The sequence below is a fragment of the Cetorhinus maximus genome, chromosome 5 (genome assembly GCF_964194155.1).
Source record: "Cetorhinus maximus chromosome 5, sCetMax3.hap1.1, whole genome shotgun sequence".
Classification (NCBI taxonomy): Eukaryota; Metazoa; Chordata; class Chondrichthyes; order Lamniformes; family Cetorhinidae; genus Cetorhinus; species Cetorhinus maximus.
Window position 1 is genome coordinate 6,526,534 of NC_135883.1, and position 15,845 is coordinate 6,542,378.

General features: G+C 45.4%; 1 protein-coding gene across 7 annotated transcripts in view; it reads left to right on the forward strand.

The window, feature by feature from the left end:
- The window catches only part of LOC144680470 (putative Polycomb group protein ASXL2), a 312,304-nt gene that overhangs the window by 29,555 nt on the left and 266,904 nt on the right, over positions 1-15,845 (forward strand). For 2 of the 7 annotated variants that reach the window (XM_078541449.1, XM_078541445.1), the window contains exon 2: positions 1,965-2,099. The exons of 4 other annotated variants lie outside the window; for them this stretch is intronic. Coding sequence is in view for 2 of the 3 variants with exons in the window: in XM_078541445.1 (XP_078397571.1) it covers positions 2,064-2,099 (36 nt within the window). In the remaining variant the exon portion in view is untranslated. The remainder of the gene's footprint in view (positions 1-1,964; positions 2,100-15,845) is intronic. One more of the 7 variants, XM_078541446.1, reaches the window with a different exon arrangement.

Genomic DNA, 15,845 nt, shown 5'->3' on the forward strand with positions numbered 1-15,845 from the left:
TTTCTGGAATTATCTATCCAGGTCCCTCCATTTTGCCGTCTCTCTCCTGATTTAGGTAGAGAAGTAGAGTTGTGATATCCCTTGCCTTTAACTAATGCCCCACTCAGCAAGAAAAAAACTGCTTGATGGGAAAGGTATGTGCTCCTAACCCATGAATGAGAGACAGTTTTGATTGTAGTGTTAAGTACTTTTTGAACTAGGATGTAATTGAATTGTATACTCAACACCCTTGTTGCAGATCCTGTGGTTACCCTCACCAGCCAATCATAATTTAATACATTCTGTTTTTATATTGGCCCTTAACTAAGTCCTCCAGATCCTTGAGAAAAACAAGTTGATCTGAAGGATGAGGCTGCAAACAAATCCTTCGCTTGTTCTGCTCTATAGGCAGTGTGCTATTAACATTGATACTTTATTTGTTGCTGATTGAAACATTTCTTTGTACAACATTTTTGACCCTTGTAACCTTGCAAGTATTGTACTGTGAAACTCGCCATTAATGTTCACATGAAAAAAATAGCCTGCATTTTAAGATAGTCATATAGGATATTCTCATTTCAACTTTGCTGGCTGAATACTTTGCATTCAGTTGGAATACTATACTTTGAATCGTTACTGAATTCGGGGAGAGGAGTAGCATATACAGTTTCAGGTTTAAGACCGTTAAATGTAATACCTATTCCGTGAAATCAGTTTTGCTGTGTGATCAAATAGTAATGAATACAGAACTTGTGAATCCTACAGAAAAAATGCCGTACGTGATTGAGCCAGGATTAATGTGAAAGCTGTCTATCATTAACATTTTAGAAACTCTTAATGGTAAGCATAAGGAAGCTCAGAAGTTAGATCCATTTGTTGTCACAGTCCGTATTGCATTATGCAATTCATCATTGTAAGAATAACTATGACAAGAAACAACTGCGCTCAGTTTATCTGCAGTGCTTATTAGCCACTCCAATTCAACTGATGTTAGCTACCTAATAATTTCATAGATGTAAAATTAAGTATTTAATTTTAACAACAGAGTAGTCTCTGATTGGACAGTTTTTAAATCTTCCTCTTAATATGCTGCCATTTTCAGTATGTTCCCCAGCTTTATTTTTACTGTCTATCTGGTCAAGGAACCTTGTTGTGATGTGCACGTTCTGTTTCTAGACTGCTACCATTGAAAAAACTAGCACTTAAAGTTTTGTTGCTATGATCATGATGGATATTTATAGTTCACTTAGATGGTAGGTGAATCAATACTTCCTAATTTTTTTTTGCAGAAACCACTCAAGTATGGAGATGGCAGTTGGGTAGGTTATAGAGCATCACAGTGTTAGATAAAAACAAATAAATTGCATTTTGTTCATGACGTTTCTCTGTGACGAAGCCAAACAATATTTGCAGTAAATAACTAACAAAAAACAAACTACTGAGCACGCTGGAGCACTGAAACCAGGTCAATGTGAATGTTTTGTATCATAGTCTGTTACTAAAGGTAAAAGTGTTGTGCAAGTTTTCCAGTACAGATAGTGACGTGTAATGGATGGGGGTCACTTAATGGTGCCTGGATGGGTTGGTCAGTTGCCCTGGTGTGACCTTCCTTCTCCATCATACTGCTGGGCCAGTGGAGTTTTCTCCTCTCTGCTAGATGTTCCGTGTACCCTCCCCCCTGCTATTCTGCTGCAACGATTTACACATCCTCTGCATCTTGGATGCATTTTTTTTATTTCTCTAATTATTGCCTCCTTTTGTCGCACCATTAGTACTTCCATTATTTAATCATCTCCTGGCCTCCATCTGATTATAGATCATTTATTTTCTTTGGGCCCTCTTTCCCTGGCTCTGTTCCTCCTTATAAACTGCTCATCTGCAACATCTCCCGGTTCTGATGAAAGGTCATCGACCAGAAACGTTAACGCTAACTTCCTCTCCTCAGACCTGCTGAGTGTTTCCTGCATTTTCTGTTTTTATTTCAGATTTACAGCATCTGCAGTATTTTGCTTTCTTTCCTGATGTATAACACACTTGTTTCAGAATGATACGTGATTAAGCTGCATCTTCTTGTATCACAATGAATGCTGCACAATATGAACAGAACTGGATTTATTCATGTAAGTGAACAGTCATTATGCAATAAAAATCATCTGTGTGGTATTGTCAATGAGCTCTTCTTTCAAGCTAGAAGTTGTTGGAAAATCACCTAAAGTGTTTTATATGGTTTATTTAAATGAAGGGGAGCTACAAGAAATGAAAAATCTGTATTCAAGTAGGTGTAGAATGGGAGGATTGTTTAATAAGATAGTAACAGAGCAAACATTTTGGGCAGGAGTAAAAGATTTGTCCATCTATCCTATCCTTCTACACCTCCCGTGTTTTATTTTTTGCTATGATTGTGGAATATATAACCCTGTATTCCATTCTGTGATAGGAATGCATACAGTCCTTTTTTAATTGTTGCTGTTGCTTCTGGTTCACATTTCCCCATTAATCTATTCCACAATTCTGTCACCTGCTTACTAAATAAAATGTCACTTAGGTTTCTTATTTTCTTTCATCACTCAATTTTCAAGTACCCTGCTCAAATCATGTGGCTGACTGAAGAACTTCCCTGAATCCAAATTCTCCGTCCCTGTGCAAATCGTGAAGATCTCTCTGCCCCTCATTTTTACTGAGTACAATTCCACTGTACACAAACTTTCTACATGACACCACCTTCTAACTTCAGGTATCAGCTTTTTGTAGTCCGCTTCTTTACTACCTCTAGTAATTCGACATCTTTCCTGTAATACAGAGACGAAAATGAAATACAACACTCGATATGTAATCTCACCGAAACCAGTTATGTTGCTAACATCACCTCCTTAGACTTATAAATAACATCCTTCGATCCACAGAGGAGCATTTTATTTGCTTTCTTCATTCACTAATAACACTGAACTGACAGTTTTACCGACCTTTCTACCAAAACTCCTCGGTCTTTTTCCTGCTTTGATACATTAACCATTTCATATGTAATCTATCTAATCCTATGACTTCATACTCAGCCATCTTGAACTCCGTATTTCATCTTTCTGCCCATGGCCTGGCCTGTCCAGGTCCCTTTGGACTGTCTATCTTTACTGATCACCGTAAGAAACTCTGTGCCATGTGCAAAATTAGACAGCTTGAATAACTTTGCACCCACTAAATTGGTCACAAAAATTATGAGAGGTACAGCAACCCCAATATGAACGCCTGTGGGACTCCACTAGCAAGGAGTTTGTACTTTGTATACTCCCTAGAAACCTGTATCCTTTGTTGCCTACATTGCAACCATATATCTGTTAACTACATAAGAAGCAGCAGTGACTGAGCTAAGGCAACCATGCAAATCAATGCTAAGTTATTTCCACCCGCCATTGTCTGACTGCTACTACAATAGATTGATACTTTATGTTGGGACTTAGGTATTCTTCCCACCGTGTTGAGAGTATCTCATGCTTTTAATGCGTCACAATTCTAGTTTCCATTCAAAATCAAGAGAAAGACATTTCTATATGGTATTTATAAGCATTTACAAATTGAATTGTGAAGTTTAGAAGACTAGTTTATTTTGCAAACTGCAATTGAATGTAAGCCAGATGTGAATGGAAATTTAATTCTGTTTGTTTGAGTATCTGTAACACTGCGCTTAAGGGATAGGAACTCTGAGATGCATAAAGCCCTATGCAATATAAAGCAAATTACCATCTAACTATACTTGCTGGACCTATTAATTTTGGGGCACCTGGTGTAATTCTGTTGATTAGCAAAATGCATTTTAATTGGCGCAGCTTCTTATTACCGAGGCCTGATCCTCATGGCAACAGTCAGAAGCCATCATACTGTTTTGAGTAATGTTCATTGAAGGTGTACGAGCCAAAGTGCTGCACTGATACCACTGCATGCATAGGGCAGTATTTAATGAAGGCAGTGGGGGTCTTGCCTTTTGGCTGGAGAGCTAGCAAGAGCCCCGTGTTGCCTCCTTTGGGGAAGCCTGGCAACATTAACTGCTAGCCAGGCATTTAACTGGGCAGCAGCAGCAGGCCTCCCCTGGGATTAGGGATCCCCAAAAGTGGAAATCTCACCTGCTGAGAGCTGCCAGGCAATCAAAGGCCAGCTATTCTTCACTGATTGCCAGCACCACTGGACACCGCTGCTGCCTCGACTATACCCACCCGAGGCCTAGGAGTGCCATGGACATAGGCTTAGGTGCGTGATGACGGGAGGGGAGTAGCAGTAAGGGGGTCACAGAGAAATCACCCGAAGACAGAGTGTGCAAGAGAGGTAACGGGATCGTAGTAGTGGCATCATGTTGATCAGGCCATTAGCTTAATCATTAAAACAACGACACCTGGTCAATTTAAACAACAAAAATCTGATGACGATTTATGTATTTTGGCTGAGTATCTGATAATATAGAATACCAGTTTGGTCAAATCTGTGAGGAGAGCTGCTGGTAGCAAAGGCAGGGGAGGGGTGGCTCTTAGTGGCCACACCCTGCCTCTTCCTGATGCTAGGTCCCTCGATCAGGCACTAAGTAACTTTGAACAAGGACTCCCCCTGGGAACCCGCAAGCAACCCTATCAGAGTTTCCTTTTCTGGGCTTCCTGCATGGTGAGTCTCCTGCCTGACACTGGGTAAATACTGGCAGCAGCGGCGGGATCAGGCACTTTAATGGGCACTAATTGCACACTTAAGGACCTCAGTTGGTGGTGGGTCAGGAAGTCCATTCACAAGTCTCCCCGCCACGGATTTAATCAGGGCAATGGTGGAAAGGCGGCGGGGTCCTCAAATGGATTGAAGCCCAAAATCAACCATGATTGTATTGAATGGCAGAGCAGGCTACTGCTGCTCCTATTCTTGTGTTCATCACCCTCCTGCTGGATTAAATGCCCCCAACACCCTGCCACCAAGCACACCGCAGGACAGGTCATTAAATTTTAACCTTAGACTATCATTTCAGAGGGTCATCATTTACTTTTCAGTCTGACTCAAATTCATGATTTAGTTTTCAGTCTCACTCAAATCCCTTCAACAATAAAAAGTTTTATTTAAGACAAACCTGTTAATTGGGTATAAGATACCAGCAACAGCAACATTTCTAAATGTAGCATCAATCTCTGATGACACCTTTTAATTACCAACATAACCAAGCGAATACATATTTAATCGTTGTGAGGTACCTGGTAAAAATCAGTGAAAACTGTAGACTTTGTGTACTACTCCAGAGGAGCTACTGGTCTACAGATTCCTACGTATGGTAATGACAGAAACATGAGACTTGACCTTACTGGTATTCTCTGTTGTCAGAACCTCAGCCTGAAAACACTCATTGTTACTAGATTTTTGGTCTGCTGTTTAAACTGGCTGTATATCATTATTTTAGTGATTAAGCTAATATTCCTGATTAACATATTGTTATGACCTGGCGAGGAAGGGGTTAATGGCTCCCCTCTTTGCCCCCTCGTTGTTTGACTGCAGCAGTTTTTTTCGTGTGAAAAGGATATACTTGCCAATTCAGTGAGGACTTAACTGTTTACATGCTGTGATCATGGAAGAACCAATTGAACAGGTTTTCTTGAGCTTAACAGAGAAAGTGGTTAGCTTCATTATACTTAAACTGATCTGAATAAAGTAATAAAATATGCACCAACATTCTCTCCTCACACACACACACACACTTGGGGTAGAATTTTGAATTTGGCAGGTGGGCGTGGTCGGCAGGCTCGGGATCAGCCCCCAACCGCGATTTCACGCTGGTGAGCCAATTAAGGCCCAACCCAGCGTGAAACATGGCTCCCCACTGGTCAGGAAGGGCCGAGCAGGAGCCGGGGCCTGTCTGCCGCTGGGTCCAATGGCGACCCGGCGGCCAGCCGGTTTAAGAACAGCCCAGGCAGCCTCTGGAAGGCCTCCGTGGAAGAACATCTGCTCTGCATTAGCAAAATGATGGAATCGAGTGTGGCGGGAGACACCAGGTGGGAGGGCAGGTCCGGTGGGCACTCGGCCCCCTGGTTTTCTGATGAGTGCCTCGTGGTCCCCCTGGAGGAGGTGGCTGCCAGGAGGGGACACCCTTGTCCCCAGGAATAGGAGGAGGAGGAAGCCACTGCTCCTCACAAAGAAGGCATGGGAGGAGGTGGCAGCACTGGTTAGCAGCCATGACGTGGTGCGGTGCACATGGGTGCAGTGCCGGAAGAGGTTCAATCACCTGCTGCGCTCAGGAAGGGTGAGTACCGTGTTGGCATGGGTCTGTGTGCAGAAGTGGTAAGGTGTGGCTGTCCCCCTGTGGACCTCAGGGGTGCTAAAGCCTGAGTGCCAACTGTCAATGACTCCGGAGCTGGCCATGGGGGTGAGTGCCTTGAGGCTCGAGGGCCACAACTCGGATGTGCCCTGTGAGGTGTTCCTCAGCTGGGGTTGGCCTGGCTGCAATAGCACTGCAGGTAGAGAGTGGACTAATCAGTGCCCCTCTGTCCTTTCAGGAAAAGACAAGCCACAAACAAGCAGAGAGGTCACGTACAGGTGGAGGCCCGCCCTACCTGCTGGTGCTGACCAGCTTTGAGCAGGACGCCCTTGAGCTGCAGAGCCAGCACGCTCCATGTGCAACCAGTGTGTTGAGAGAGGCGGGGGTGCCAGACAAAGGTAAGAGCGCACTGCACTGAGGGTGAGAGTTTCGGATTGTGTAACCATTCTAGTGTAGTGCCTTCATCGATGGGAGCCTCAAACCTAGAGTCCCCATTGATCATTGAAAGACAAGGGCACCATGATGCAGATCTCCACTGTCTCACCAGGGTGCCTGGCATGCACAGCGACAGTGTGATGACTCTAACTAATGACATGTCCTTCTTCTCACTTTCAGATTCACCAGCACGCACTTGCTCTCTGGACCCGGAAGAGCCACCCCTGACACCCGAGGACCACCGGGCTTCATTTGCACCTACGTCACACCTGCTCTCTGAACTGGGCACCAGTGCAGATACCAGCACCTCGGTGGGCATTATACCGGTGGCTAGAATGTCGGTGCACATTGTTGAGGGCACCTCACACTCGCTTGAGGTGCAGGCAGAGGCAGAGAGTGCCCAGGGCGTCGTCAGTTGGAGGACTACTGGAGACCAGGACGATGCTGAGTCGAAGGCAGATGATGAGCTCTGGAATCATCCATTATGCGGCAGTTGCTGGATATCCAGCGGGATGTGTGGGAGGATCTGGCAGAGACCCATGAGGGTCTGTGAGCCATGGTCTCCGTTATGGAGGAGTCCATGCGGAGCACGGGCACTGTGTTGACTGTCTTGGCCGCGTGCACTGCCTCCTCTATTGAGAGAGCGGCGACTCTCATGGAGAGGCAGCTCCAGGAACAGAATCGGGGTTCCTGAGGTTGCACTCGGGCCTGCAAACCCTCACACAGGCAATTACCTCAGGTGGTCAGTGCCAGTGTGGGAGATGGATGAGGCACCCAGTATCCTAGCTAGGTGCCTATCCATCAGTGATGAGCAGGGAGGTCCAGAGCAACCTCACGTTGGTGCACAAGCTGCTTATTGTTTCTGTGGGCTCCTTTCAGGGCGCTCTGGATGACAGCAGCAGCTCCTCTGTCCTTCCGCCAGTGACCATCGCATCTGATGAGGCTGCGTTGACTAGGGAGAAGTTAGCCATGTCCACTCCCTCCCAGGCGGGGCCAGCACAGGTTCCACAGGCCAGAGGACGACCACCAAGGTTATCAAGGCCAACAAGACAGCAGAGTCAACAGGCTGTCGCCAATGCTGGTGCCAGCAAGGTGGAGAGGGGGGGTATCTGTGTCGGGGGGGGTCACCAAACGTAGCACTCAGAAATGTAAGCTAAAGGGACCATGAGCACGAGGGACAGTTCATGGATGATTTTCTGTTCGTTTATGTTTGGTTTATATGTCTGCTTGTGTGGACATCAACACGAGTAATGGTTATGTCATTATGCATTCAATGTGACAATAACATTAAATTTGCTTTGGTTGGCCTGTTGCATCATGGTTAAAACGTCCTTTGATGGCCTGAGTATGCTTCACTTTTTTTCTTTCTGGTGCAGGGTACGCCAGTATGTAATGCTGGACGTGAGTGGCTGGATTCTTTATTGCACAGGGATTGAGTGGACTTTGGGTGCAAATGAAAGGGTCATTTCAGACATCCAGGATGCAGGTGACAGCCCTGGCATGAGGTGGAAGCAGGTCTTTCGTTGTCTAGCTGAATGAGTGTTGGATCAAGGCTTCACTGGTGTCCCTGCCTCTCTGGAGGTTACTGAGGTCTGCCTTTACGCCCTCAACATTCTCCTCACCGTGCCCTTCTTCTGACTTACTACTAGATTCATCATCTGTGGCCTGTTCAGCTGCGTCAATATCCTCTTCCTCCAGTAGGTCTCCCCTTGCCATTGCCAAATTGTGGAGAGTGCAGCATGCAACCACTATGAGTGGCAACCACTATCAGTGACAACCACTCTGGGGGGTATTGCAGTGCAGCCCCTGAATGGCCCAGGCATCGGAAGCGCATCTTTAGAACTTCTATGGTCCTCTCTATCACCACCCTTGTGGAGGCATAGCTTGTATTGTAACGCTGCTCTGCCTCTGTTCTTGGGTGGCAGAGAGATGTCATAAGCCACCTTTTCAATGGATAGCCCATGTCACCCAGCAGCCACCCATCCAGTCAGGCTGGAGCACTGAAGAGCCCTGGCACCTGGGAGTGTCTCAGGATGTAGGCGTCATGGGAGCTGCCTGGGTACCTTGCACAGACTTGTAGAATCAGCATCCTATGATCACACACTATCTGTACGTTCATGGAGTGGATCACACACTATCTGTACGTTCATGGGGTGGAAGCCCTTCCTGTTGACGAAGGCACCCGGCTGACCCGCTGGCGCCTTGATGGCCACATGTATACGGCTGATGGCACCCTGGATGTGGGGGTACCCAGCAATTGCATACAGTTATGAATAAAGGTCAGTACCCACCTGAACAGAGCTTCTGTCACCAGCTTGACGCAACTGTGAACATCTGATTGAGAGACTCCACACAGATACCCCACTGACCCCTAGAAAGAGCTGAAGGCATAGAAGTTTACGGGCTGCTGTGACCTTCAGAGCCTCTGGCATGGGGTATCCACCTATATAGTCGGAGCTGATCTCGAGCCCAATCATCTGACAAATGGGGGTCACGGTCTCCCTTGAGAGGCGGAGCCTCTTTCGCAATTGCACCTCAGACATATTGAGGTAGCATCATCGTCGCCTGTCAATCCTGGCAGCAGGATAGTGGAGTCTTCTGTGGTTCCTTCTGCCTTGGACTTCCTGCTGGCTCTGTGCCCCTTGTGCCTGCGCCTCTCCTCCCACAGACCCCTCTCCTGGAAGCTGCATTGGGACACCTGGCCTCCTCTCCCTTCTGCCCCTCTCTTCCTCCTCAGAGGAGGTGCCACCAACAGAGACCACAGCCCCCATTGACAGGGTAACGGAAGGCTGTCTGATACCTAGAAAAGGGTCCACACGGTCTGAATCCTCCGGGGGCCTTGGAGACACCAATAAGTCCTGAAATGAAGCCTGGAAATGCTAAGAATGAAGCCCCAAGCAGAGATCAAGCTGTCAAGTACCAATAAGTAACCAACAGAAACTATCTCCAAAACTCCTCACTACTCACACTGGCAATGCTGCTGACCCTTTTCATCCTGCCCTTAGATGAGGTTTAGCAAATTGTCGGCTGCCTGCATGCCTGTTTTGCCCACGCGATGAGCGCAAAAATCACACAGGCAACGTAAAATACAGCTTAATTGCCTTTTTAATGGCCTTAACTGGTCTTGTAATTGATGGCGGACGCGACTCTGACTCGTGTGTGGTCGCTGACCGAAATACTGCGCGAGTGCGCGATGATGTCGGGATGCTTACCCGACGTCATCATGCGCTATTTGATGCTCGAGCAGGTTGGGTGCGCGCCTGCCCGCTCAGTGAAAAATTCTGCTCTTGAAGTTCACACAACACAAATACAGATTACATGGTCAGGCAGGATAGGCTGGTCAAATTAGAGGCCATAAAAGAAGGGAAAGAGTACATAGTCTGCAGTTTGGTGTCTCGGCTGGCTTCAGGCTGATTTCAATGGTCTCGATGCTTCCAATTTAAAGACGTAGATGACCGAATTGGTTGTTCTTCAGGAGACAGTGGTGCTGGGTTGGATTCTTTTAAGAAATCTCTGTAGCGTGATGTCCCCAGATGATCACAGTCAGCAAACAGGGCTCGATGCTTACCAGGTGAGTTGGAGAGAAAAGGAGGCAAGAGGGGACCCCACTTAGGCTTTCTCCCTCAGCTGCTTGTCCTCACTTCTGCTGAGAAAATATGTGCTTAAAACATACAAGGGATTGGCTTGTCATGTGGCCTTCCTTCTCCAACTGCCAGGGGAGTTCAAAAAAAGACATTGGCCAGAATTTTACTCTCCCCGCCACCCCCCCCCCAGCAGGTTTCTAGGCAGCAGTGTTGGTGGGAGAGGGGGTGAAATCGCAGGAATGGGATTCCCTCCGGGTCCCTGTTCGCCCCTTCCTCTCAGCGATTTTGTGCTGGGGTGGGCTAGGCCTCGGATGGAAAGCCCACCCTTGTCCCAATTAATGGCTGCTTAAGAGCCTTTTCCCATCCATCCTCAATTTTAGGCTGGCGGGTGGATTGAAGCTCCTTGGGGGAAACTCGAAAATAAAGAAAGTTCGGGGTTGTGGCCGGGGGTGGGCGGTACGGTGCACCTCCATCAGAAGCTCGCTTTTGACTGGGGCTCCTTCCCCCTTGGCCTATCCCCTAAGACCCCGATCACCTGCCTTGTGATCCCCAGGCCTTCTCTACCCATCCCGCCCTGGACCCCTGACACTTACCTGGGTCTCCGGTTCCCAGGATTTAGTCTCAGGAAGCTCCTTGCAGTTCCTCTTCCGACCACTGCAGTGTTTTTGCTGCAGGGATTAGAGAGCTATCGGGTCAATCTGATTGGCCCCGCCTAATGCCAGTCAACGCTCGTTAGAGTGTAAATTTGCAGTGGGGCAGCCAGAGTCAGCGGGTTGTGTTCCCTGCCGACTCTTCGGATAGCGGGGGCCAAGCCTAAAAATTTAGGCCATTGTTCATGTATTACAAAGGTGACTTAATTTGAAGCTAAATTTGCCAGGGTCCCATTGCCCTAGCGATTAGTCTTAATGTCCCGTCTCCAACAGTTGATTACCTCAGGTGATTGCCGTATTTGCCTTGCTATTGAGACAGGAGATACGAGTGCTTCACAATTGCCTGAAGTCATTTTAACAGACAGACTGACTCCACTCCAATGAATTGGAATGTGAAACATATAGTAATGCAAATTAGGGTTAGCCATCTTGGCCTTTGCAATCAAGTCACTTTCATCTCTGCATTTTTAAAAATTCTGTTTTTAAAAGTTCAATTCAGATTTACAGCCTGTGGATTAAAAATCATTATTTGGCATAAAGCACTTCTTCATGACCGTATGGGTCCCCAGACCTGGAGATGTATTATGATGACGTCAGGCGATGTCATCATGCTAATTTTGTATAATATGGCAGGCGGGTGGGCTTAAAAGCCAGAACCCCGCCCGCATTATGCAATGTCAATTAATAGTATATTTAAGATCGTTAATGACCCAATTGATTGCTACATCCGGTGTGAACGCTACAGTGTGCTTTTAGAGTTAGATTTACACCATGTGTTCTGTTTTTTTAAGGGGCAGCTTGTTAGGGCGGGTTTAAAAGCTACAGCTGAGACCTGAGTCTCAGCATAACAGTTAATAGATCTGTTACTGCTGGGAGTGCTTAATTGAATGAGCAGACTATCCATTTTAAAGCCATATGAGGTAGGAGCCTTTTCTCAGCTGCTGAGTGCTGTATTTTGTTTCTGGCCATCTCCCAGGGCTATAAAGTATCTGAGAGAGATGGGCATTGAAGTCTTGCTTCTCCTGAAAAGATGCGTAAGAGTGCGCTCATTAACAATTTCAGATTATTTTGCCTACCCTTTATTAGCTAAGTGCGTGCCAGCCTGGGTGCTGTGCCCATCCGTTATATGCTCATTTTGCCAACCACCCACCCTACAAGTGGACCAAAGCTTAAAATGCACAATGACATTGTCGAAAACGGCTGTGTCCTTGTTGAATCATGCTGCCTTTGAGGTCCAGCCAAACTCACTTTCCTCCTGCATGCACGAGATGCCCTATAGCACACTGGTACAAGATTGCACATACTGAGGCCTTACTCACACTGGCCACCCTCAGTTGGTCATTGAGCCTTTTCTGGCATTGGGACCATTTCCTTCTGAACAGCCCAACACTGCTGACCTCTTTGGCCACCTCCTCCCAGGCTGCACATGTCTGTCTCAGCTTCCTCCTCTTACCAGGGATAGGCATCAGCTGCTCACATTGGTTGGAGACTGCACGTAGGAGGGTTCTGACGGAGCACTCATTGAATCTAGGGGCTGGTTTGGTCCTTCTCCCCCGCTTCTCCCCTTGCTCCAATGGCACAGACGTCTCTGGAGGGAAACATGTAAGAACTAGATCACTTCTCCGTGCAAATAAGTGGTTGTCTTGTTCAGCTTAAAAGAGAATGCTACCTCTGATCAGTGCTAAGGTTTGGAGATAGCAGACCTAAAAATAAAATACACTCACCTTAGAAGCCTGAAAACTGCACAATTACAAATTATCCTGCAAGGCTTGAAGCGATCCAGCATTTGCTGGGTCCCCTGACACTGTCCTATGCCAGTGGGGCCCTTTAAACCACTGCCCTTGACCTTGTTCCGGGTCACAGCCAACAACTCCTAAGGCTGGACATCCCACCCTCCAACAATGATTGGCGGGATGAAGATCTCTAACCCGCCCTTGCCAATAATGAATGGTAATTTGCGTATTATTGGGCGCGTTCTGGTGGTGGGCCCAGAAGTCAGAACTCCACCAGCTTCTGGTGCAGAACCCACCCTCAGTGAGCCACTGTATTATTCAGCCCTCTGTCTTTGGGGTGATTTTCTTTTCTTCTTCTTCCCAGTGCACATAGCTCTTTGCCAGGAGTACTAGACAAACGTTGACCTGTGCAATTCCAAAGGTTAAGACTGAGTCAGCTTCATTGAGCAATATGGATAAATATTAGATAGGTTATAATGAAACTGACTCAGACAGAGTAGAAGAGAGACAAATAACAGGCTCCTGTAAGGGCATTCAACTGCAGCAGCAGGTATGGATATTACCTGTTGGAGAGAATTGGCATATTCAAAATTTTGGGTGTTCCATCAGAATGATTAGTCACTTGGACAATGTGCTTTCTCACAATGATGGGCAAATAAATAATATCAAAGTGAATTCTCAGGCTAGCTTTGGAATTAGACGAAAAAAATCAAACAGATCAATAAATCACAGAGGTTCACTTTGAAATATATGTTGGAAATCAGTAAACCATGGGAGCTGTCATAGATTTCAGAAGGAATACTCTTAACTTAGACCAGTGTCCTGAAAACAAGGTTAATGAATGAAATCGAACAATGCTGCACCAATCCCAGCTTGTAGTTGCTTGGTGAAGCAGATATTCACCGTTGGGGAAACCTCAAAACGAGGTACCAGTTATACCTCATATTTACTTTGAAGTCCAAATTCCACAAGAGAAGATTTGATTTTAAAAAAAGATTTCCCCAATGAACTAAAGCTGTGAGTCACAAATAGAAGAACTTGCATTTACATAGCGCCTTTCAAGACTGCAGGACATCCCAAAGTGCTTCACGCCCAATAAAGTACATTTGAGTGTAGTAATGTGTGGACATAAAGCAGTCAATTTGCACACCACAAGATTCCACTCAGCATAAACATAAATTCCAAATAATGTGTTTTTGGTGATATTGGCTGAAGAATAAATATTGGCCAAGAGAACCCCCTAACGCTTCAGATAAAACCATGGAACATTTTATACCCATTTGAAATAGTTGACATCTCATAGTTTAACATCTCATCTGAAATACTGTGGGTGTACCTACACCAAACGGACTGCAGAGGTTCAAGAAAGCCTACTCTCAGGCAGTAAACGGTGGCCTTGGGGGCTGTCCACATCCACATTTTTTTTAAAAAATGGCATCTATGACAGTGCAATATTGAAGGTAAGCTTCACTGACATGACTGCCTGGACATGAAGCTGAGAATGCTACCACTGAGCCAAGTCTGACACAGGGCAGGGATTTTCAAAGGGCCCTAGGGGTGGGGGAGCCAGCTTTCCAAATCATGATCCTGGGGTTTGTGGCAGATTCCGTCGCATCCAGGACACTCTCAAATTATCAATTGGCTGCCGAGGGGAGAGGGAATGGGAAGGCGCTTACCTCCAATTAACAACCTCTTAAACTCCCGAGGGAGCCTCTTAAAGGGCATGTCTGAAATGGAACAAGATTTTGAAAATTTTTCCTGGTGAACGCCAATAATCTGGGGCAAGGAGTTTGTAGTTTGTTTTTGGATTGAGGAATTAGGATAAGCACAATAATCTTCCTTATCCGTTTCTATCTTGAGAACATCAATCCTTAGTTGATTTCACAATTAACAGAAAGCAGAATGTCACACAAAAGCATTTAAATTTAATCAATAGTATCAGAAAAAAAGTCACATCTAGGACATTGTACTTGAGGGTATGAGGTTAGATGATGTAATCCTGGTTGTCAAAAAGGAAGCAAAACTAGGATTTTACACCAGCTTAGATCAACATCAGTGCAGGGGAAAAGTCTTGTGACCATTTTACGGGATGCTATTAAGATTGGTCCAAAGAGCCCAGTGACTAAGGGTTAGCTTGAATTTAGAAGCAACTGTTCATGGCTCACTAAGCTGCTGGAATTCTTTTGAGGAAGTAGCTAAGTTTGTGGAGGAGGGCTGTACAATGGATATAATTGAATAGGATTTTCAAAAAGCATTGATAAAGTTCTTTATCTGAAGATTTTGAAGATGAAATTAATGGTATTATACAGCTGGATTGAAAGCGTGTGTTAACAATTAAAAGCATAGTTTGCTTTGTAGCTTGTTTGTTAAATGTTTGGAAGAACAAATAGTAATAGAACTGGTGGAACTAATGGTAGGAACAAATAGCATGGACTGCATTGGTTTAAGAAGGTGGCTCACCACCACCTTCTCGAGGGTAATAGGGATGGGCGATAAATGCTGGCCTAGCCAGCGACGTCCACATCCCGTGAATTAATAAAAAAATTATGACTTGAAGGACTTGGAAAAAGTACGAGAGCCCGACACTAACATGTCATATATTGTGGTTATAATTAGGATACATGTGCAATAGTAATGGTTGTCTGTTTTCTGTCCACCTTTATTGAAGTTTGTTATGTTTATCTTTTACAATATTTGTATTTTCCTCCTATCTCATATCCAACTTCAAAGCCATGTGTATACAGGCAGAGTACAAAGTGCAAATGTTAAGAATAGACTTCATATGAATTATATGTTTGATTAAAGTTCAGACTAGAACTGCAAACCTAGAGTTTGACTTGAAAGGTGAAAGGTAAGTGATCATAGAGTCACCTTGAAAAACAGTAGTGGGAAAAATGGGCCCTGTTAAGCCTCATCCAAACCTGACAGTTCATGTTAACTTACTAATCTGCGGTTGGTTTCTTGTGATTTGAACATGAATTTGCAATAGTTGAAAAAAAAGACTCCCAGATGTTGGGAAATACACTTGTACTGATTGCTAATGCCTTATTTTACTGTTTATACATTGCTGACAGTGTGGAAGAGAGGTAGTGGGATTGCAAATACCTTGTATTTGTGATTGTATTTAACTGAACTGAAATCAAAAATATCTGGAAATGCACCAGGTCAGTGATTATCAGTGAAAAGAAAACCTCAG